At 47.7% G+C, this 22,186-nt stretch overlaps 1 protein-coding gene across 3 annotated transcripts in view; it reads right to left on the reverse strand.

The window, feature by feature from the left end:
• The window catches only part of Cyth1 (cytohesin 1), an 83,049-nt gene that overhangs the window by 32,035 nt on the left and 28,828 nt on the right, over positions 1–22,186 (reverse strand). The window contains exons 1-2 of one of the 3 annotated variants that reach the window (XM_026780266.1): positions 4,019–4,712; positions 2,431–2,555 (exon numbers count right to left, since the gene is read on the reverse strand). The exons of 1 other annotated variant lie outside the window; for it this stretch is intronic. In XM_026780266.1, coding sequence (XP_026636067.1) covers positions 2,431–2,449 — 19 coding nt within the window. In that variant the 5' untranslated portion in view covers positions 2,450–2,555; positions 4,019–4,712. Of the gene's footprint in view, positions 1–2,430; positions 2,556–4,018; positions 4,713–13,388; positions 13,413–22,186 lie in introns of those variants that run through there. One more of the 3 variants, XM_013347633.2, reaches the window with a different exon arrangement.

A 22,186-nucleotide genomic window follows, 5' to 3' on the forward strand; every position in this document is an offset into this window, starting at 1 on the left:
CTCTTGTAGACCAGGCTGGCCTCGAACTCCCAGAGATCCGCCTGCCTCTGCCTCCCGAGTGCTGGGATTAAAGGCATGTGCCACCACCGCCATTATTATTACCATAGTTATTAACCAGCATCCACAGAGTCCCCCATTTAATGCAGTATTACAGGGAGACATTTAAGAGTAACCAAGAAATGGGTCTTCTCGGAGGGCTCACCTTTTCCTCACCGTGAAAAAGATAAATAGACAAAGCATGGCTGCCATGGTAATAGCCCCAAACCCAGGCCGCAGGGCTCCCCCATATTTCCATGCAACTTTCCTGCTAAGCTACCTTTCCTATCCAGACCTGGAATGAACATGTACATGGGTTTTTCCTTTCTCTCCTTCTCCCCACCCCTTCCCTGTCTTTGGCTCACCTCCGGCAACCTAAAGAGCTACAGAGGTGGTAAAATCAAGCCCAAGTTTTCCCACACCCCAAAGAGCAAGCACCCATTCTCAGAGGACAGTGGCTCTCCGAGTTCCAAGAGCACAAACGCAGGAAGCTGCTGTTGAAATGTCCTGTGAGGCCCACAGGGCCCACAGTGTGAGAAGCCCTGAAGGCCAGCAGCACCAGCCACAGCAAGGCACCAACCCATCAACTGTCTGCCCCAGAGTGAACCTGGCCAGTGTAACCTCAGCAACGAGGCCAGGGTCTGTCCCCTCCAGGGGCCTATATCACTTTTTCACCCAGGAAACCCCAGGGACTTACACTTTCAAAAGTTTGCAAGCACTAGAAAGAATTCAGGTTCTGGGGCCACACCAATTCTAAGCAGCTGCTCATCTCTCTGTAACCCTCGGCTCAGGAAAAGAGATGGAACAGCTGGTTCAGTGGGCACCCTGCTGAGCCAGGTCCCTTCACCTACAGATCCAGCTCACTCTCCTCCTCTTTTGCCTACATACCACTGATGCTCATCCTACCTACAACTACTGCTGGCTCCCTGCTGGACGGCAGACTCTCCCTTCCTGGAGGAACATCAGCCCAGAGAAGATCTAGAGACCATGGACAATTTAGAAATGCATGTTAATGTGAGCCAAATCTGTTGGGCGCTGCACCCACCCAACAGCTTAGCAGAAACTGAATAAGTCACTTGGTCCTATCACCCACAGTCCATACTCATTGGCTATGTGGCCCAAAACAAGCTATCTCATCAGTGTGTGTCCCTCGGCAAACAGTAAACTGGCAGGCTGCTTCTTGAAGGAACCCTCTGAAGTGGAGCACAGAGAAAAGTGACATCCCTAAGCCTATATAGCGGTGAGTCAGAAACCACAGGGAATGGGGGGCAAGGCAGGAGGGGCTGGCATAGAAGCCAGCAACTGCAGATTCAAAGACAGGACCAAGTTTCTTACTGATCACTGCTACACTGTCTTGAGAGTCTGTTTTCCCTCACTCCACTCACAAGTGAAGGGGCCGAGTCACTCAGAAGGACGGAGAATGCAACCTACTTTCCAAGAATCTTTTAGGTAACAGCAAAAGATGGAAACCCACAGCTCTGATGCTCCGGGCCACATAGAAAAGCCAGAATTGTTTCCAGTCCTTGGGATAGTGATCAGGATGGAAGGATGAAGGTGGACACAGGAAAGGCGTGTGATCGTAGTCAGAGACCTAGTGACACACGTGCTGTCTGAAGTGTGCTAAATTCCCATCACACCTTTGTGGAGTCTGCCAGCTTTAGAGAACTAATCCCATTCCTTCCTACTGAGTCAAACCTTCGCAATTCTCTAAAACTGAATACACCAGTAGGGGTTTAAAAGGAAGGAAGTTCTGACATCACTATAACCCAGATGAACCTGAAGACACTCAGTAAAATGCCCAATCACAAGATGGGCAATGTGAGATTTCCCTTACTTAAGGGTTCTTGGTTCGTACCCCCAGAGACAGAGTAGTGATGGTTTGGGGAGGCGAGGGTGGGCTGGGAAGATTAACAGGGGCAGAGTGGTAACCTTTTCTGGGGACATTTCTGGGGATGGATACACCACTATTGTTCAGCACCATTAACTGTATGCTTCAATGGTTAAGATGGTAAGTTTTATGTTATATGAATTTTGCCATAATTAAAAATAAACAAGGGGGCTGGAGAGATGGCTCAGAGGTTAAGAGCAGTGCCTGCTTTTCCAAAGGTCCTGAGTTCAATTCCTAGCAACCACATAGTGGCTCACAACCATCTGTAATGAGGTCTGGTGCCCTCTTCTGGCCAGCAGGCATACACACAGACAGAACATTGTATACATAATAAATAAATATTTAAAAAAAATAAAAATAAAAATAAACAAAAATTTTAACAATCATATTCTAACTTCTTGATTCCGGTTTAGAGCCTTTTTTACTATGATTTGGTTCTTGAAAGAGCACCCTTTATCCACTACCCTCCTGCACTACATGAGTTTTAAAAAAATTCATGTACTCACAGGCTTGTTGAATACACATGCAGCAAGCACGAATGGCCTCCGAGACAGATGTGGTGGGCAAACTGCCAATGTGGACATTTACACACTAGAGTCTACATTCTTTCCAGGCAAATCCACCCAGGCCTCTGCTCAGAAGTAAGGGTATTAAAGATTTTATTGTCACATTTTGCATTTTGAGGGAAGATTTTTGTTCTGTGTTTAAGGCTCAGGGACAGCTCCTTTGATGAATACCTTAACAAGAGCCTCTGCCTCAACCTTGCCTGTTGAGTTCAGAGGGGACACTGTTCAGGGACAGGAGGGAGGAAGGAGGCCCAGCACCAGCCAGGACTTCACTGACTTCTTTGTGACCTTGGGCAAAACATGACCTCCTTTCCCCAGTTTCCTCATGTGTGACATGAAATAGGAATGTGTATTCTAAAGGCTCCAAGAACATTCTTATAAAAGGAAGATATTTTACTATCATTTAGAGAAGAGAATCAATACAATTTATCCAATAAATCCTAGAACTCAAAACTGATTTTGAGTGCTATAATTTAGGCAACTCACTAAAGGAAAATGAGGTCAAATTTCAAAGCAGTAACAAGAACTAAGCCATCAAATTTTATTATAAAAATGTGATTTTATTAAAACAAACAAGTAGCTATCCTCATAGCTGAGAGACCCCAGGCAGGAGCAGTGACACGGCCAGGGTTCGCAGCGGCTTCTCTTCAGCACCAGGCTCCCAGCTTTCTCTACACTGTACAAAGCTGGAACCCCTAGGTGAGGAAGAACCTTTTGGACCCTTCCCGGACAGCACTGGGGTTCTTAGCTCTTGGACAGCCGGAGAGTTCCCTACTCCCCCAGGAACCCAGATCAGTGAGCTCTCCCTCCTCTGGGGGTCAGAGGACACTATCTTTTGGGTTAAGCCCTGTCATTCTGGTGCCTGCCAGCTGCAGCCACCATCACACTACACAGCTGGGACACCACACCCCCTGTGCATCCCGAACAGGAGCAGACTGGGGGTTTTCACAAGTTATTTCTCTGTCACTTTTCCTCCTCTCTAAAGACTGCACACCAGTCCTATAAAGACTTGTATAAACAACCTTGGATTTTCCTGCATACTTCATCCAGCCTTCTCCCTGATGAGCAGCTGGAAAGGGCCTAGGGTCAAATCTTGCTCTTCTTGGTGTGTTCTGCTAGAACCTCAGCTGCCCCAACCAGGAAGGTCCAAAGGCCCCCCCGAGTCAGCAGAAACCCCAGGTGGTGGGCAGATCTAGACAATCTGGCTGTGAATTTGCCCCTTGTTTTCTGCTATCCTATTTTTAACCTCATCAAAGCCAGAACTGGGAACTGGTTATTGGGTTGCTCTTAAGTCTCAGCCCAAGAAGAAACAACAACAAATCATTGGATACCTATCCAGAAGCACCTTGGAAAATCCCTGAGAGGAGAGAGCAGGGGATGGGAATCCAAGGACAGACATGCAGAGTCAGCGGCACACGTCAGCTCCTGCTGCCTGCTGCAGGGTATGGGGTGCAGGGTGGGAGAGGCTACATCTAGGCAAAACGGGGGAGCTACAGACCGGTTCCATGCACACCCACTAGAATCTTACCAGCAGCGTGTCCCCTCTTCTCTGGCCCCAGTGTCCTGTCAAGCCCTGGGCAGCAACATCAAAACCTCAGCTGGTCTGTAGTTCTTCATGTCAGAGGCCAAGGTGGATCTGTACAGCAACCCCACAGGCCCAGGCTCCTCAGAGCTCTCCCAGCTCTGGGTGCAGGGAGAGCTGGAGCAAGAACAGCATTTGAGTGCCAGCACACAAGGGCAGGGGAGGAGGCGTCCAGAGGAGACAAAAGCCGAATGGCCAAACAGCGGGCGGGAGTGAGCGGAGCCTGGTGGGGAAGGCTGGCGCAGCCCCGGGGATGCAGCAGCAGCTGACACTCGAGCACGGCTCCTCTCTAGCAGGCTCATTTCCATGAATGTAATCACACCGCCCCTCCTGCTACCCTCTTCCTGGCCTCCTGGGGGAGGGGAGGCACGGCTCACGTTTGCTCATAGGCTGTGCTTGCCTTCTCTCCTCTTAGAAGCAAAGCTTCATGGCTGCTCTCTCCAGGAGGAGGGTGACCCTTCCGCCTTCTCACACAAGACACGGGTCTGGGTGTCAAACATCTGTCACCCATGTGGCATAACCTCAGCCTGCGTGGCAGTCCTATGGCAGACCAGTCTGCCCTTCCTACATACCGTCTGGGAGGGTCTTGAGAGGCAGCATTCTACAAGATCCACCCCTGGAGGATCTCCTCCCTCCACCTCCACGCGGATACTGCAGCCTTCTTTCTTCTGCTGCTCGTGTATGCTGGCACCCAGGCGTTCTTCACCAGAGGGGAACCACATGTGCTAAGTGCCCTGGGTAGCAGGGCCAGGCAGACTGATTCTGGGATGATTCTATAAGATGGCTGGTGACAAGAAACACAGCTACATACAGCCTAGGCACAAGCAGTGTCTCTGAGTCTTCAAGGAGTGCAAGGGTCACAAGAACACCTACTAGGAAAGGTAAGTGGGACCCAGAGCCCAGGACAAAAACTCCAAGGGTCCAGGCCTAACGTTGAAGGGGCAACAAGGCACGTCGTGACTGCGGACACACCAGGAGGCATCGCTTGAGACTATGAAGGGAGGAGGTGGCCATTTAAACAAGTAGCCAAATAAGCAATGAGAAAAACCTGAAAACGCCCCACTGCCCTAGGCCAGTTCTTCAGTCTGGGCCCCAAGGCCATCTAGAACACATCACTAGGTGCTGGGAATTCATCCCTGTGTGCTTCTGGGACCACCTGAGGCTACCAAAGGAAACAAAAAGGAAGCCAGAAGGGGCTAGATTACCAGGCCTCTTTCCATTGCCATAGCAACCCTCTCTCAGCCAGGTGTGACTACCAAAATGTTTCCAGATATTGCTGAGAGTCCCTGGACAACTCTGATTAGGAACCATGTCTCTAGACACATAACAATAGGGGATCCCCACCCCAGGCTTCTCTTCCTTATAGCCTTCTGCACTAGGGAACCACTGTCTAAGGTTGCCCCTCTTTCCACAGGCATCTGTCCCTCACTGTGTTCTCCGTTCCAACCCATGTCTTCTAAAATCAGCCACAAATCCTAAATCACTTATGATGTGTCTGCCTTAAGCTGCAAAAGCCTACAAGTCTTCAATGAAATGTGGATAGGGAATCCTGTTGGACACAGTCATAGGCTCCTGTCTCTCAGCCACTTGTGTGGAGCATCCACTCTCCCTGCTCTGCCAGGTCTGAGGAGTCTAGCGTCCTCCTAGCAGGCTCATCCCCACACTCCACAGACCCACCTCTTCCAGGGAGACTCCCTGATCACCTGTGTATCTCCTTATGGCATCGCCTGACAACCTTCAGCTTACAGGATTAGCAGGTTTGTTTGTATCACACTAGCCATGGCCCACTCACACGCTCTCCACGCTCAGTACCTTACACTGATTATGTCCGTCCGCACTTCTCACAGTCCCAAGTGTTACAATTGCCTTGTTGAGGTGGGTGGCAGTGCTGTTCTTATACAGGTATGTGCACACTCTGGGGACTGAAAGACCCCAGCAGGTGAATCCTGACCTATCCCCTCCCCAGGTGTTCACCCATAATGTGCAAGGCTCTCCATGGCTCTCCCTTATGTGGCCGCTTCCAACATGCATACTAAGTGGATCTTCTGCTGGCTTTACTCATGGACTGGTCACCTTCAGCTGGAACCCATGCTAAATGAATGTGGTAGCAAAAGCCTGTATGAACTCAACTCTAGGCACAAACTAGAAGGTATAGGGAGCCAGCAGGCCAGAAGGAGGGGGAAAGGCTGCAAACCAAGTCCCTCCCATACCTAAAGAAAAAAGATGCTAAAATAAATCCATGTACAACCAAATTTATGAAAGCACAGTGACCAGGAAAACAAAACAAAACAGGGAAAAACCTGCTTGCAGCACAGGAATCCAGACACAGAAAACAGAAGTTTTTAAGAAATTATTTTCTTAGACTAATAATTCAACAATTATTTATAACAATAAACCAATCAGGTTTATTAGTGACTGTGGAAGATACAAAGTTGATAAGATAGGGCTCCACTGTGTTTCTTACAAAAAGAAGAATTAGACAGCAGGCACACATTAGTCTAAACTGACTCTATACAAGAGCCAAGATTGACATTGAGCCAGAGTTCACCAGGAAGGAAAGAGTGCCCAGACTCAGGGGTGAGGTGGGGGGTGGAACAGAGGCGGAAGGGTGGCCCAAGTGGGAAAAGTCTGGAAGGCAAGCTGGAATGGGCTAGTAACTTTGACTCCAGCTGAGACAGTGGGTTCCACTGTTGCTGAGCTGAGCTGAAAAGCAAAAGCAGCAAGGAGGCGCCAGGGAGAAAAGGACCTGGAGGTCTTCCAGCTCCAGAGAGGAGAACAGGGACGGATGGCTAAAACTCCAAGTGTCATAAAGAGAAGGTGCTTCCTGGCCTACTGGTGCTGGTGGCTCCGACTGCCTCTCTTACCTGACTCTAACACTCGAAACCCACCCACGAGCCCCCCACCCCTGTCTCAGGCCCAGGGTCTGCTGGAGCAAAGATGGCCTCTGATGAGACAGGCACAGACCAAAGTGTCCTGGTGGCCCCTCAGCTCACTGAGGATGCTCAGTGCTGCCTTCAGGCTCTCTACACCTAAGACACTAAAGAACACAATGAACACAAAGTCCCAGCCCAGGCATAACTCCAACCTCCCGGTCCTGGAGGATCTGAAATTCTTTATACTTAAAATGCTTTGAGACTCTTTAGTAAGAAGAGAAACAATGAAAAACTTCTCCAACAAGGCCACAGAAACAATGAAAAGCTTCTCCGACTTTCACTCAGTAAGGGCCTGAAAGCTGAGAGGGGTATTTCTACCCTAACCTCACATGTATTAGTTGGGTTTTATTGCTGAGATAATCACCATGCCCAAAAGCAGCTTGGGAAGAAAAGGGTTCCTTTAGCTTACAGCTATAGTCCATAACAGAGTAAAGCCAGGGAGACCCAAGTTAAGAATACACACAGAGACGCCTAAAGGAAACACTGCTCACTGGCTTGCTCCCACAGGTGACTAAGTTTACTTCTTATATACCAGAGGACCGTGTGTAGGGATGGAACCCACAGTGGATCCTCCCACATCATTAATCAAGAAAATGTCGCTGGGCGGTGGTGGCGCACGCCTTTAATCCCAGCGCTCGGGAGGCAGAGGCAGGTGGATCTCTGTGAGTTCAAGGCCAGCCTGGTCTACAAGAGCTAGTTCCAGGACCCAGGACGGGCACCAAAAACTACAGAGAAACCCTGTCTCGAAAATCCAAAAAAAAAAAAGAAAGAAAAAAGAAAATGTCCACAGATTGCCTACTAGTCAATATGATAGAGGCAATTTCTCCGTTGAGGTTTGCTCTTCCCAGATGACCTAACGTGTTGAGGTACCAAAAACCTAACTAGAGCATCACAGAAGAGTTCCAGACATCCACTCTTTGGAGTTGTTCTTAGTCCTGGCAGCAGGATTGAAGTCTGAAAGGAGCTCGGGAATAAATGGTGACACTGGGTGGAGCCCCAACTCCCTGAGCAGAGCAAGTCCAACTGCTGGCCCATTAGAGTCACTGTAGCTTAGCAGGAGGCCAAGGCTGAGGAGTAGCCACAGAGGCCCAGGCCTCTGGCCTCTGCTGCAGGTACCAGAGCAATGTAGGGGGTGGGAGCAGATTTCATCTCTGCTCCATCCACAAGTGTTCTCAGGCGCTGCTCTTAGATGGGCCCTGTACAGAGGAGGGACTGGAAGACAAGACTTGTGTCTCTGAGACCCAAGGTAGGATGTAAAAGACAGACTGAGGAGGAAGCACAAGAACTGGGACATGCTGAAGCTCACCTATCCTAGGAAGTGCAAACAAAAGCAGACGGACCGCCAGAGCCCGCACTACCAGCAGTGCAGACGGCTGGCGCGGTGCAGCTTTCTGTGCCACCTTAAACACACAGGTCTTTCCATCTGAAAATATGACTCTGCTTCTCAAGCTAGATTTGGATTCTTTTTTTTTTTTTAAAGTAGTGTTCTGACTGCATGTTTGCCTGCAGGCCAGAGGAGAGCACCAGATCTTATTATAGATGATTGTGAGCCCCCATGTGGTTGCTGGGAATTGAATTTAGGACCTCTGGAAAAGCAGCCAGTGCTCTTAACCTCTGAACCATCTCTCCAGTCCCTAAATTTGGATTCTTAGTTAGTGTTTCCCAATGACAACAACATCAAAATGGTAAAAGTTGAAAAGTTTCAGTACTGTACATAGTGACGAGAATGAGGTATTCTAGAGGTGCCAGGAGTAACACATAATGGCATCAGGCAGCACTATGTCAGGTTCCTCCTTATGTACAATGTGTGCCTGGTGGACACGTGAACCCCGCACCATCAGCGGGCACCACATAAATGAGGTCCACAGAGAAGCTGCATGCTTTAACTCTTCCTTTGCTATGGTTCTATGAGCTGGGTCCACAGGAAATGCAATCTTTGCTGTTGAGGCTTCTCCTCAGGGAAAATGCAAAAAAGCCACTGGCTCCTTTGCCAGGCAGAGCAGGAGCCCTTCTCTATGTTAGGAACATTCATGTGCTCTGGTTCACTGTCAGCGAAATGCCTGCTTGGCACCCGGACGCTGCTGTGGTAGCACCATAACCTTTCATATGGGCTTGCTGCTCAGAATCCTAACTCAAAGTAAGGCAGGGATAGAATACTGAGCACTAAGAATGGGGTCAGAGCAAACACTGACCCTCAAAAGAGACTCACGTCTCTGAGGTCAGAAGTTGAGTTCTATGAGTCCGTCCTCTGTAAAGTGTGAAACACAGGGTTGAGGCAAAATATGACTTCCTTATTTTCTCAAGAAAGGAAGGGACGTACTGGGTGGGTCCTTCCACAGCAGTCCATCTGCAAGGAGCAGGACTTGACTTCCTGCCCCCATAGCTCTCTGCCATACCAAGGCAGGAGAAACAAAATGGTAGCAGATAACCTCCACAGACAAGAGGGGTCACATCGGCAGGGGCAGTCCACTTCTTCCTGGCTGTCTGTGTTCAGAGACCTGCTCTCCTGGGAGCCAAGGCAATGGCTGTTGTTTTAGTGCTGAGCAGGAATTGGCTGGATAACTGCAAAGGTACTTCTTGCTCTGGAAGTCTGACTGCACAGCTGCTAGTGACCCCTGGCGCTGGGCTGGAGCCACACAAAATGCTTAAGCGAGGCTGAAGACCCTGGGAGGGTGTGCAGGAGAAGCAGCGTTCCCTGGCGTTCTTCCTAAGAAGAAAGTACAGCTGAGTGGGAGACAGACGGACGAGCAGACACTAGCACACTATGTTCAGTGAAGCTGCTTTCAGAAGGGTGTCAAGGTCCAAAGGGAAAATGAGAGGTGGGAACTCCAGATATTTCCAGGTCTAGCTCTCCATCCTCGATGCAGCCAACAGCAAACTATACAACCTCCACCCCATTTCAGCAGTTTCTGCGGCCCTAGGATGTTGGCTGAGAACAGAAGTATGCTGCCTCAAGCCGCTCCTCTGCAGTGTCCAGCTTCGTCCTCGCTGACCACTCTGAAAGTCAACAGGACTCCTGATACCCAAGACCTAAGTCTGCTTTCTTCCCACCGATACTGGACTCTTAAACTCTGGCTCCACCTTCTGCCTCCCCAGACCTCCTTTCTAACTGGTCCTGGGTGCCTGCAGCTAGCCTAGCTTTCATACTCCACACAAGTAAATGTGGCAGGTGGCAGAAGGCCTCAGGCCCTTGCTTCTGCCCCACCTCCTCATTAAGGAGAAAAGGTGCAATTGTGGCTGCTGTGCTCCACAGGGAGGCCTGTAAAGCTCAAACCAGAGGGAAGCCCTCAACACTGTAACTGCAGATGGTGGCACAGTCTTCCTGCCTTGATGTGTGCTTTGTACAAAGTCAGATATGCTCTGCTTAAAAATGAGATGGAAACAAGTGTCACCTGGAGAAGCACCTGGCGTGTTCATCCACAGCACCTTGGGTCTTCCTTCTAACAACTACCAAACAACTTGTTCCAAACCAGGACACAGGTCACCAAGGATGCTGCTGTGGGCCAAGTTAACATCAAGGTGAACTGTTTATCTGTTACTGAAAACCTAGTATTTTAGTCAAGAGGTGCTATATGCAACTCTATTTGGTGTGTTTTCCTATAAATAATACTATTTGATACCCTTGTAGTACCTCAAAGCTTCAGACATTTTTGAGTCTTTTTAGCTCAGGTCTAAACTGCTCTCTGAGATGAACCGCTCCTGACAGCTCCTCAATGAGGTACAGATCCAACACCAACAGCCTGCTTCATATTCTGGTCCCTGTCTGGTCCTCAGCAATTTATTCTCCTACTGAAACCTACAGATCCATCTAGCTAGCATTTGCTGGGGCATCTGCCATAGGCGCAGCCTGTGCTTAGAGCTGGGACTTAAATAGCTCTAGACTCAGCCTTGCCAGTGGGGAGAGGCAGGCAAGCCTGTGGCAGCAGCAACCTGACACAGCATCTGTGCATGCTAAGGACATGCCAAGATGCTGCAGAGGGGCCAGCTAGATCAGGACTTAAGGGAATGGTGACTCCTAAGTGACAGAAGAAACCTTAAGGATGGTAGGCACATCACTAATCAGGGCCTAGGGAACACTGGGCCCAGAGAACCCAGGAAGAGGGCTTAGTGACTGCTGTGGAGGGCCATGGGTACACATCAAGAGGGACTACACATAAACAGATAAGCTCAAATAGCTAATCTACTAGAAACAAACCTATGGCAGTTAAGGAAACAGTGCCCAATTAATTATATTGGTAACTCTCACTTGGGCAAATAAACACAAGATGCTGGAGAACAACCAATTATTTAAGTACAGATAAGAAAGGAGGGTACCGGGCTGGAGAGATGGCTCAGCAGTTAGAGCACTTGCTGCTCTTCCAGAGCACACAGGTTTGACCCCAGCACCCACATGGTGGCTCACAACCATGTATAACTCCAGTTACAGGGGATCCGATACCCTCTTCTGACATCCCAAGACACCAGAGGCACATGTGCTACATGTACATACATGCAGGCAAAACATTCATGCACATAAATAGTTCCAGGACAGGCTCCAAAACCACAGAGAAACCCTGTCAAGAAAAAAAAAAAAAAAAAAAAAAAAAAAAAGGTAAGTAAATGTGAGAAATAATTTTTAAAAGAAGGATGTGAAAGCAGCACAGCTGATGTGCACAGCGGAAGGACCTGCCTTCTGAACATCTCCTCCTCGGGGACCTTAGGGACTTGCCACAGGAAACTCCACTGGTTCTCTTCCATTTTACACCCACATAAATGCCATCCTGCGTCTGTGGCTACACCTCGGGAATCTACCTTAGCAATGGTTAAAAGGGCAACGCTCTTCCCCTTTGTTCCAAACAGGAAACATTAGAAGGAGGTTGGGAAATGGGGGCACTGGCTTTTCAGGATTGTTCATTAAAAGCAGAGCTGGTCTGAACCCCTCAGTCACTGCCCCTAAAGCTCTGCCCTAAGGCCTGCTCCAGGTCCATCACCCCAGCTCTGGATTTTGGCCTGCACCCACACTCAGGGCAACTGATGATACACTTTAGAGCCTATAAGGCAATGGGGGAGCCAACTACATAGGACCCCTCTGGCTCAAAGTTACTATACCACACTTCCTAGCAGCCAGTAACCATGGAGATGTGACATGGAAGCCAGTGATCACTGGTTAGGCAGCCTCACTCTGATATTTCTAGCATTTTATTCCATGTCTTCTTCTCTCAAAATTATTTCCCTTGGAGAAATAATACCAGGGCTAATGTGAATTCCACCTCTGGAAAAAAAAGTTCGCAGCGGGCAGCTCACCCTGGCCTGGCATCGGCTCTCATTACCAACCTTCTTTGAAATCCAAAGGACTGCAATAAAAACGGCATAACCTTCTCACTCAGAAGAGTACCCACAGCCGGGCGGTGGTGGCGCACGCCTTTAATCCCAGCACTCGGGAGGCAGAGGCAGGCGGATCTCTGTGAGTTCGAGACCAGCCTGGTCTACAAAGCTAGTTCCAGGACAGGCTCCAAAACCACAGAGAAACCCTGTCTCAAAAAAAAAAAAAAAAAAGAGTACCCACAATAGAGTTTTCCAAGAAGCCTCGTGGAAAGTGCCCAGGGTGAGCTCTCTTTGAAGGCGAGACTTCAAGTGTGTGCTCAGTAAGCCAGGAGAGGGAAGTGAAAGAGACAGCCAGATTTCCTGGAACCAGCCCCATGTTAGGTTTGCTCTAGTACCCACACTGGCTGCAGCTGGTCACACTTGCCCCCTTTTGCCTCAGGGCTGAAGCACTGCAGCTGAGCCAAGGCAGGCACAGCAGGGAGGCTCCCAGTGTTGCAGCTCCTGCAGCTGCACAGCTCCTCTGTTTACAGCATGGGTTGGGGAAGATGAGGGAAGCACAACAGACACCACAAGACTTCAAACAGTCTTCACCTGGCCAACAAAGAGGAAGCCTCTCCGCTGGCCACACTTCATTTAGGAAAAACAAGAACCATTGAAGCCGAATTTTGATGGCATAACTCAGGAGATGTCTTCCCAGCTCAGCTCCACTGTGTCAGGGAGTTAAGTTCCCAGAGCTATAGTCCCACTGCTCAGCAGATACAGTAAATGGTCAGCAAGCAGGAAGCGGCAGCTGGTAGAAGCCTGGATGACTCTTGCTACCTCATTTAGAATCTTGTATTTATTCACTCTTTTTGCCTCTCTCCCTCTGACTGAGACACACACACACACCTTAGTCTTACTCAGCATATTGTATATCTTCTGAAAGGAACAGGATTAAAAACCAGACTCTAACTGCACCCTGCCACACAGGTCCAGTAAAGTTGTTCCCACAGGAGCTCACAGTTGAGTCCATGGAGACCCTCAGAAGCCCATCCCACCCACCTTGGGCCACCTGGATCTAGTCTGGGGCTGGGACTCACCATCCTCCCCTTCTCCTTCTTTAAGAACCATTGTTTGGCTTCTCGGGGCAGCACAGGCTGGGCTCTGCCACGAAGGACGGGCTGCGTCTTACTCACTCAGCACAGTACCCTGAGCAAAGTTTCCTGGGCAGTGGTTGGGTGGGGCTAGGAACACCTACAGGGAGCTGTCCAGTCACTTGGACAGCTGGGGCTGCTTCTAGACTACCAGAGGAACAGCCAGTGACAAGGGGACCAATTAGCCTGCAGGCTGTGCAGGCGTCACTGCAGTCTGTCACCGCCCAGTTCCTCAAGTCAAGCTCAAGCACCTTCTAGCACGTCAAAGAGCACTGAGTCATCACAACAGCTCAGTGGAGGGCCCACCCTGTCCTCACTCACCCAAACAAGGACACAGCAGCTGCTGCTTTCGGCTTCAGCTCCTAAGTCTTCCCAGTGACAGGATCCCCTAAAACCCGTCACCTTCCGGTGAGGAAGCAGCACACTAACAGCCACAAGACGGTGACAAAGATGGCAATCACCACAGCTTGCCATCACGTCCCAGCTAAAAGCAGAAGGCAGGGCCCAGAGATGAGACAATCAAGGGCCACACTCCCAATCAATATGAAGTCAATTTCAACTCCATTCTCATTTCTGCAACTTTAACCTACATGTAACAATTGCACATTTATGGTATTCAAATCAAAAATTCCATATATACAAGGTTTAGCTCCTAAATTAGGGTGAGTAATGGATCTCCTTGTCCTTAAATGTCTTTTCTTGTACTGGGGACTCCCAACTCTTCTCATTGTAAACGTGGAGCTGGCAAGATGGCCCAATGAGCTTGACACATAGTCTGATGATCGAGTTGAACCCCAGAATGCATAAAGGTGGGAGGAGATACACAACTTCCACAAGTTGTCTTCTGGCCTCCACATTCTCAAGATGGCATGCACAACCCGCCCACCCCAGCACAACAAATCAATGTAAATAATAGTAATGATAATAATAGTAAATCAGGAAGCCAGGTGCGGTGGCATGCACCTTTAGTTCCAGCACTCAGAAGGCAGTGGCAGGCAGATATCTGAGTTAGAGGCTAGTCTAGTCTACACACAGCAAGTTCCAGGACAGCTAGGGTTATACAGAGAAACCCTGTCTCAACAAAACAAAACAAAACAAAACAAAAACAAAGTAAGTAAGTTAAAAATAACAACAACAACAACAACAATAACTCAGGCCAGCCAAACAGTTCCACAGAGCATTTGCTGCAAGGCTCGTACTCATCACCTCTGCGGCCTAGTCAACAGTTGCTACTTTTTGCGACATATCCCTGACGATTGGATGATACTGAGCATTTTAAATATTTTGGTCATTTTTGTTGCTGGGTTTCGGGGTTTTGTTTGTTTGCTTGAGACACAGCTTCATCACATAGCCCAGACTGACTTGAACTCACCCACCTACCCACACACACACCTATACTTGAGGAGTGCTAGAATTACACACAGGCCTATTTCACCATGCCTGGCTCATCTACGGCCATTTGTATTGTTTCTTTCAAATAGGTCACCGGGCAGTGGTGGTGGCACATGTCTTTAATCCCAGCACTAGGGAGGCAGAGGCAGGTAGATCTCTGTGAGCTCAAGGCCAGCCTGGTCTACAGAGTGAGTTCCAGAACAGCCAGGTGGCTACACCAAGAAACCCCGTCTTGAGAAACTTAAAAAGTCTACTTTGATCTCCTGCTTTGTTTTCTGCTGTCTTTCCATCTGCTCTAGACAGTCTTATGTAGTCTGGGTGGCCTCAAACTTCTTAGTAGCTGACAATGACCTCAACTCTGACCTTCCTGCTCCACCTCCCAAGTGCTAAGGTGCAGGAAGGTACCACCATGCCCAGTCGCTGGCTTCTTTTTAATTATGTTTCTTCTTCTATTTGGTTCTTTGTATATTTCAGATATTATATTCTACACAGTTCACAAATATTTTTCTCCAAAGCTATTTAGTTTGGTAAAATCTCGTGATCTGTTTTGGCCTTTGTCTGGGGATCTTACCATAGTTCCATTGCCTATAACATCTTACAGCACCGCCCTGCTTTTCTATTGGTTTTGTAGTTCCTAGTATAATTCAGGTCTTTGATCGTCCGGAGTTGATTTTTTACGATGGTGAGGCAGGGTCAGGTTTCATTCTTCTATATGTGAATAACCACTTTTGCTGGCACCACTGCCTCTGTTGAGAGTCAACTGGCTGCAGACATGTGACTTCTGGGTTCCCACTTTGGTTTCATGTCTGTGTGACAATATCATACTATTTGGGCTGCTCTGCTTTACACTGTGTTTGAATCAGCCTCCGGCTGTGTCCATTTTCCTCAGACTGCAATAGTCATTGGGACCTTTTGTGAATTTTACTACTGTTTTTTCCTATCTGTGAAGAAGGGCACCTTTGTTTAATGTATTCTGACAAGTAACACTAATCTAGAATTAGAAAGCTACCTCCTAAGGAAGATGAACTCAAAGTGGTCTCTTTCCTGAGTTTACAGACTGTCCTCTGCTGCCCTGCAGACTGGGTCAGGTTGCTTGACCTTGCTAAAGGACTCTGGGGCGCATCAGTCCCCGCTGTTCTGATGGCGGCCACATTGGAGCTGCACATTGCACAGGGTGTAATGGCCTGTCCCTTTAAGAGACAAGCTCCACCCATTCCCTCCTCAGTTCACCGAGGCAGGCAGATCTTCCTTCCTGCCTGTATCAAGTCTTTCCTTTTCTGTCCCCTCCCCTCCTCTCCCCTCCCCCCCCTTCTCTGCTCTTCTCCAACCTCACTCTGCATGGTCTGCCTATCCGTCTGTCTCTCACCCACTGTGGTTGCAGCTCCTCATGAGACTGGCTGCCCCATCTCTGTCTCTCACCCACCATGCGGCTCCCAGCCTGGATCCGCCACATGGCCCACAGGCTACTTGGGGAACAGCACCATTTTACTTAAACCATAACACTGGGTAGTACTCCTTTCCTGAATCCTAATGCACCACACCAGAATGCTCTTTCCTGTGTGCTTTTCACCATGTTCATGAAACATATTCAAAAAGCAGTAGCAGGCAGTCTGATCCTTCCCCCAGTGTGAAACACAGACGACACTGTAGGGTTTGGACTAATTCTTTTGCATGCAATATATATGATGTTATACTGTGTCTTTCATGTCACACACATCTATGTATACACACCAGAAAGTTAGCAACTATTTTTGCATGCTGTTTATAAACACCCCGTTTTTACTTTTGTGTGTGTACATGTGGGTTCAGGGGTGTGCATCAAATATAACAGCATTTTCTCAGTTGCTTTTTTTTTTTTTTTGAGACAGGATTTTTCTAGATAGCTCTAACCAGAACACACTGTGTAGACCAGGCTGGCCTCAAACTCACAGAGACAGGCCTGCCTACCACCGCCTCTTTAATGCTGGGATTAAAGATGTGGGCCAACACAGCCAGCTCAGCTCTTCAGTTTAATTTTGAGACTGGGTATCTCACTGAGTGCTCACTGGCCCTCACTGATTCAGTCAGACTGCCTGGCCAGAAAACCCCTGATAATAACGCAATATGTTGCCACCCCTGACTTTAACAGGGAGTTGGGATGGAATTCAGACTCTTGTGTTTATCAATTATGCCATCTCCCTAGCCCTACTTCCTCCCAGGATTATAAAGGGATATCATGTTTCCACTATTCACAGTCTGGAAGACTTTGAAGTAGGGCCAAGATCAGGGTCCTAGGCCCATGCTCTGTACAAAGCTCTAGTTCTCTCTAGAAGTCTTTCTTAGAAGTAGAGTTCCTTGATCCAAAGCTCCCCTGTGTTCCCAGGGTGGACTGTGAAGTTCCTTAGCCAGCTATCTGCAATAGCATCAACTTAAAAGGGAACAACCACAAAGCACCGCCATGACATCACTGGGTGGTGTCCTAGTTTCATTTCTGTTAATGTGATAAATATCCTGATTAAAAGCAGCTCTGGGGAAACAAAGTTTATTTAACTTACAATTCCAGGACACAGTTCATCAATTCAGGGAAGCCAAGGCAGAACTCAAACAGCTAGTCACATCACACCCACCGCCAAGAGCAGAGAGAAATGAATATACCCAAGCTGTCTGCTTGCTTGCTTTTTTTCTCAGTTAGCTTTACAGCCATAAAATGGTGCCACCCACAGTGGACTGGGAACTCTCATATCAATGAACAAACAATCAAGACATCCCCAACAGACATGCCCGGAGGCCAGCCTGATCTAAGCAAGCCCTCTAATCTCAATTTACTCACTTCTTGGGAGAGTCCAGGTAGTGTCAAGTGGACAGTTAAAACTAAGCAGTACTGGTGGCTTTCACCAAGTCTCCTCTCTAGGCTTCACTGACATAGCCTGCCTTGTCTAACCCTGAAAACCCTGTAGGCTGAGTGTTCTCTCCAACCTCTGCCCTTGATGAATCCTGTCTGCACCATTTAAAACCTGTTTGACAGTTCCTAACCCATACTTCTACCTTCTGGCATTTGACCTGATTCCCAGGCAACCCTGACTTGGGTGGGACAGGTCATTCTGCTTCCTATGTTCCAGAAGTAGGACATTACAAGTACATTGAACAGCACTGACAGGTGGGGACATTCCCAGTGCTGACCTCTGAATGGACCTCACTGCCATCAAGCTTGTCTTTCCCTAAGTGTGAGAACACTTCTGTTCTGTGCAATGATGTCACACCTTATGTTCTTTTTTCTAACTGTCATCCCTCCTACTGGTTTGAAGGACTTAATAGAATATTTACAACATACAATGCAATCTGTCACTTGTTTTTAACTCCAGTTCTAGCTTCAGTTTCACACATTTAAAAAGAAATCAATCAAATCTATAATCTTTCTACTGTTTCACCCAATAAGGGTCCCTGAGCACAGTGGGTGTGGGCTGTAGAGACATCAAGGACTAAATGGACACAGCATTTCCACTGTGTGGAATGACAACAGCAGGGAACTATACAAAAGTAGAGTGGGAGCCACTCTCGGACACGTGCTCTGGGGCTCAGGACAGTGTCAAGTTCCACGGGAGCAGGAAGGAATGCAAGGTGAGGTCAGAGGGCTGAGGCCTCTGGAGCGCTGTGGGGAGCCTGGGCTGTTTTGGGGCCTGCAGTTTCTGTTCTAGGCAGAGCAGACATCTGATTTCCTTTGTGACCAGAGCACCCTGGGTGCTGGCTTATAAGAACAGACTGCAGACAGCCAGGGCAGAAGCAGGGTGGCCTGAGAAGCTGCTATGAGAGGTGGAAGCTGAGCACTAAAAGGGTCAAATTCCTGTTCTATTTATGTCTAGGTTATGTCAGGGCCTACAGATGGACTCCATCCGAGGCATGGAGGCACGAAGAAGAGTCAGGCTTGAGTAGCAGGCCATAGGCTGGGCCTCTGCAGCTCCTGCCCAGTCCTCTCCATCAGCCCAGGAACCTAGACCCCTGTTTCTCAGGTTCTCAGCCTCCATATCCTCTACAAGACAGGACTTCACAGCCCTGTTCACTGCCCCTGCCCCACAGCTCCTCACAGCCCCGTCCCTTAGTCTCTTGTTTTCGGCCTTCACAACTTTCACCTCTATTAGCCAATGATTCATTCTTAGTATAATTTCCAAAAAGTGACTCAGAGTAACTCAAACAGTAGCTACTATCCCTATTTAGGATGACTTCCCGGCAGTCCTGAGTCCCAGCCTCCGGGAGCCTGACAAAAGCTGCCCTACACACTGGAGTGCAACAGAAACCCTGGCCAGCCCAGAGTGTTGCCATGATGTCCTCTGCTGACTTCTGTTCTGCTAAGGCTAATGCAGCATCAACTCTGCTAACTATAAAAGGGAAATAAAGAAACCCTTCTCCAATCTTTAAAACAGACATTAGCTCCTAAAGGCCCATGTCTGGCTCAAAGGAAAGTGACTACATAATTTATCATCCTTATTAGGCAAGGCATGTGGTGTACCACTGTAATTCCAGCACTCATGAGCCTGAGGCAGGGGGATCATAAGCTGGAGACCTGCATGAGCTACACAACAAGACCATCTCTCTCACAGTCTAAACAAGTAACTAGAAGACCCACGGTCCTGGCAGTACAGGCCGAAATGGCATCTACTGAAAAGGCTGAAGCAAGAGGACTACAAGTCTAAAGCCCGTGCTACAAAGTACATTCAAGGCTGGACTACATAACTTAGAGATTCAACACAGACAAGAAGGCGGATCCGTGAAAGAACATTCATCTAGCTTATGCCAGGCTTTAACCCTAGCAATGACCAAAACAAACATCATGAATTTATCTTCCAAATTGCAATATATAACTTGAAAGCTGACAATATTAAGAGTTACAGCATCTACTCATGGAGTTGGAGAGATGGCTCAGAGGTTTAAAAAAATATGCATACGCTGCTCTTCTAGAGGGACCTGGGTTCAATTCCCTGTTCCAAGGGCTCTGGCACCCTCATATAGACATATATGCACATATAATAAAGATTAATTAATTGATTAATTTAAAAATAGAGTTACAGCACCATACCTGGACATAATAGCACACATCTACAATCCCAATATTCGAAAGGCAGAGTCAAGTGGATCTGTATGGATTCAAGGCGAGCCTGGTCTATCTAGTGAGTTCCAGAGAGCCAAGGCTGCATACAGAGATACTGTCTCAAATGCATAACAAAACTAGTTATAATACAAGCAGGAACAAACTGGAGAGATGGTTCAGCAGTTGGAAGCACTGGCTGCTCTTCCAGAAGTTCTGAATTCAATTCCTGGCAATCACATGGTAGCAGCTCACAACCATCTACAGTAAAATCACTCTGACATAAAGGCATACATACAGATAGAGTACTCATATACATAAAATAAATAAACAAAAAAATGCAAGCGGGAACTATCCATAACACTGGAATATATAAGCATTTATCACATATACTAGACACATGTCTGCCAAGTGCTGAATGGAGCTTTGTAGAGAAGTCACTGTGCTGAGCCTGGATGGGAACTGTTAGAAAGCTCCCATGTACATTCTGAAATAACTAGGCACATTACAAAAGCAGACCACGTTACAAGGCCTGAGAACAGTGATTCAGATGATGTAGACACGCAGGATCAGGGCAGGCCCTGCAATGAGTAAGAAACTGGCCAAGGGGAAGAAGACACTGAAAACAACGCATACTCATATCATGTGTCAGAGCGTTCCTACACAAGTTTGCTTTTAAAATAAATTTTACTATGCATATTTAAGGTACGCAGTATGATGTTCTGGAAGGCTTGTAGATAATGAGAAGGCTGCATGGTGGGGCAAGTTAACACACCTGTCATCTTACCGCATGCCAGCCCAGCACACTGCTGAGCTGTGTTTTCACACCAAGCTGTAGTTCTTCTGACTTATATCTCAAACATTAATGCAGCGTCTAGACTCAAGATGTTTCATGTTTCCAAACAATTAAGACCAAAAACATAGTTAATCCTTTACCCCCCCACACACACCCGCAATGGATAGGTGAGAATATACAAACATGGGCCAACTTGCCACAACACTAAATGTCATGAATATTTCTATGATATTCTGTGCTTCCACTACCTTTTTTTTTTTTTAAAAAAAAATACACTTTTTTTTTGTGAAACCCTGGATATCTTGAAACTCAATCTGTAGACCAGGTTAGACTCAAACCCAGAGATCTACCTGCCTCTGCCTCCCACGTACTGCCCAGTCCCACTACCATTCTTAATTCTCCGACTCTAGAACACACCCTGCCTGGCTCAGAGGCTGTGGCTCGGCTTCTCTACATGCCTACTCACTGAGTGTAACTACAGATACATTTTGGTGAAACAACTACTTAGCATCTAAAAATAAATAAATATTGCTTACAAAATACACTATGGATGGAATTACTATAGCAGCATGAAGGGTCACTTTTTCCTGTCTTATGTCTGTCACTAACTAAATGTCAAACTCTACCGCAGCATAAACTGTATCAGCAGGGTCAAGTGAGCCAAGCACTGTATCTTCCATAGAAGACTCTGGGATAAAGGGATGCATACTACTGATACCCACCCACAAAGCCTGTTCCCATTCCCTAACAAGTCTCTCTGGTCCCTGGCACCCATAGGGTTCCCATGGCTGATGAGAAGAAGCCTTTATGAGGCAGAATTGTAACCCTTTTATCATCAAAACCAAGAGTCAAAGTTAACAAGGTGTCAAAACAAACATTAACGTTATGCAGGCCTTATCTATGTTTTAGGTTGCCTGCCCCTCCTCCTTCTTCAGGTTATCACTGATCTAGGCTGGGTTTGAACTTGCAATCCAGGAAACCCAGATCACAAGAGTGTGCCACCATGAACATCCCTTATTTTTTTCTAAGAAGAGCAACTGATATTTGTAAGAAAAAAAATAAGACACAGGTGTGACATTGTAAAATAAAGACTGATCTTATCTATATTCCTTTTGTGAAGGAAATCCACTACTGGTACCATAAGTGTCCCAGAATGAGCACTGTATAGCTTGGGTTCCATTTCTGTAGCAAGAACAGACAGCCCTGCCATGACCTCAGAGAGTCCTCCTAAGGAGGAGTGATATCCAGAGCATCATGATGGAAATAAGGCCCTTCTTGGCCACTTGACAGACAGCTCACCAACTGACCACAGTCCATAGATGCTGGAAGATGCATCCTGAAGACTTGATTGACATGTTCCTGATTTGAGGGAGACACTTTCCTCCATGACAGAGAACACACAGTTTGATCCACAGGGGGAATGGTAAAGCTAAGGCTGAAATAATATCCACACTACACTTCGACATTGTTGCTGAAATACCTTTAAATATTTTTTAC

Source organism: Microtus ochrogaster, chromosome 7 (assembly GCF_000317375.1).
Source record: "Microtus ochrogaster isolate Prairie Vole_2 chromosome 7, MicOch1.0, whole genome shotgun sequence".
NCBI classification, from domain to species: Eukaryota; Metazoa; Chordata; class Mammalia; order Rodentia; family Cricetidae; genus Microtus; species Microtus ochrogaster.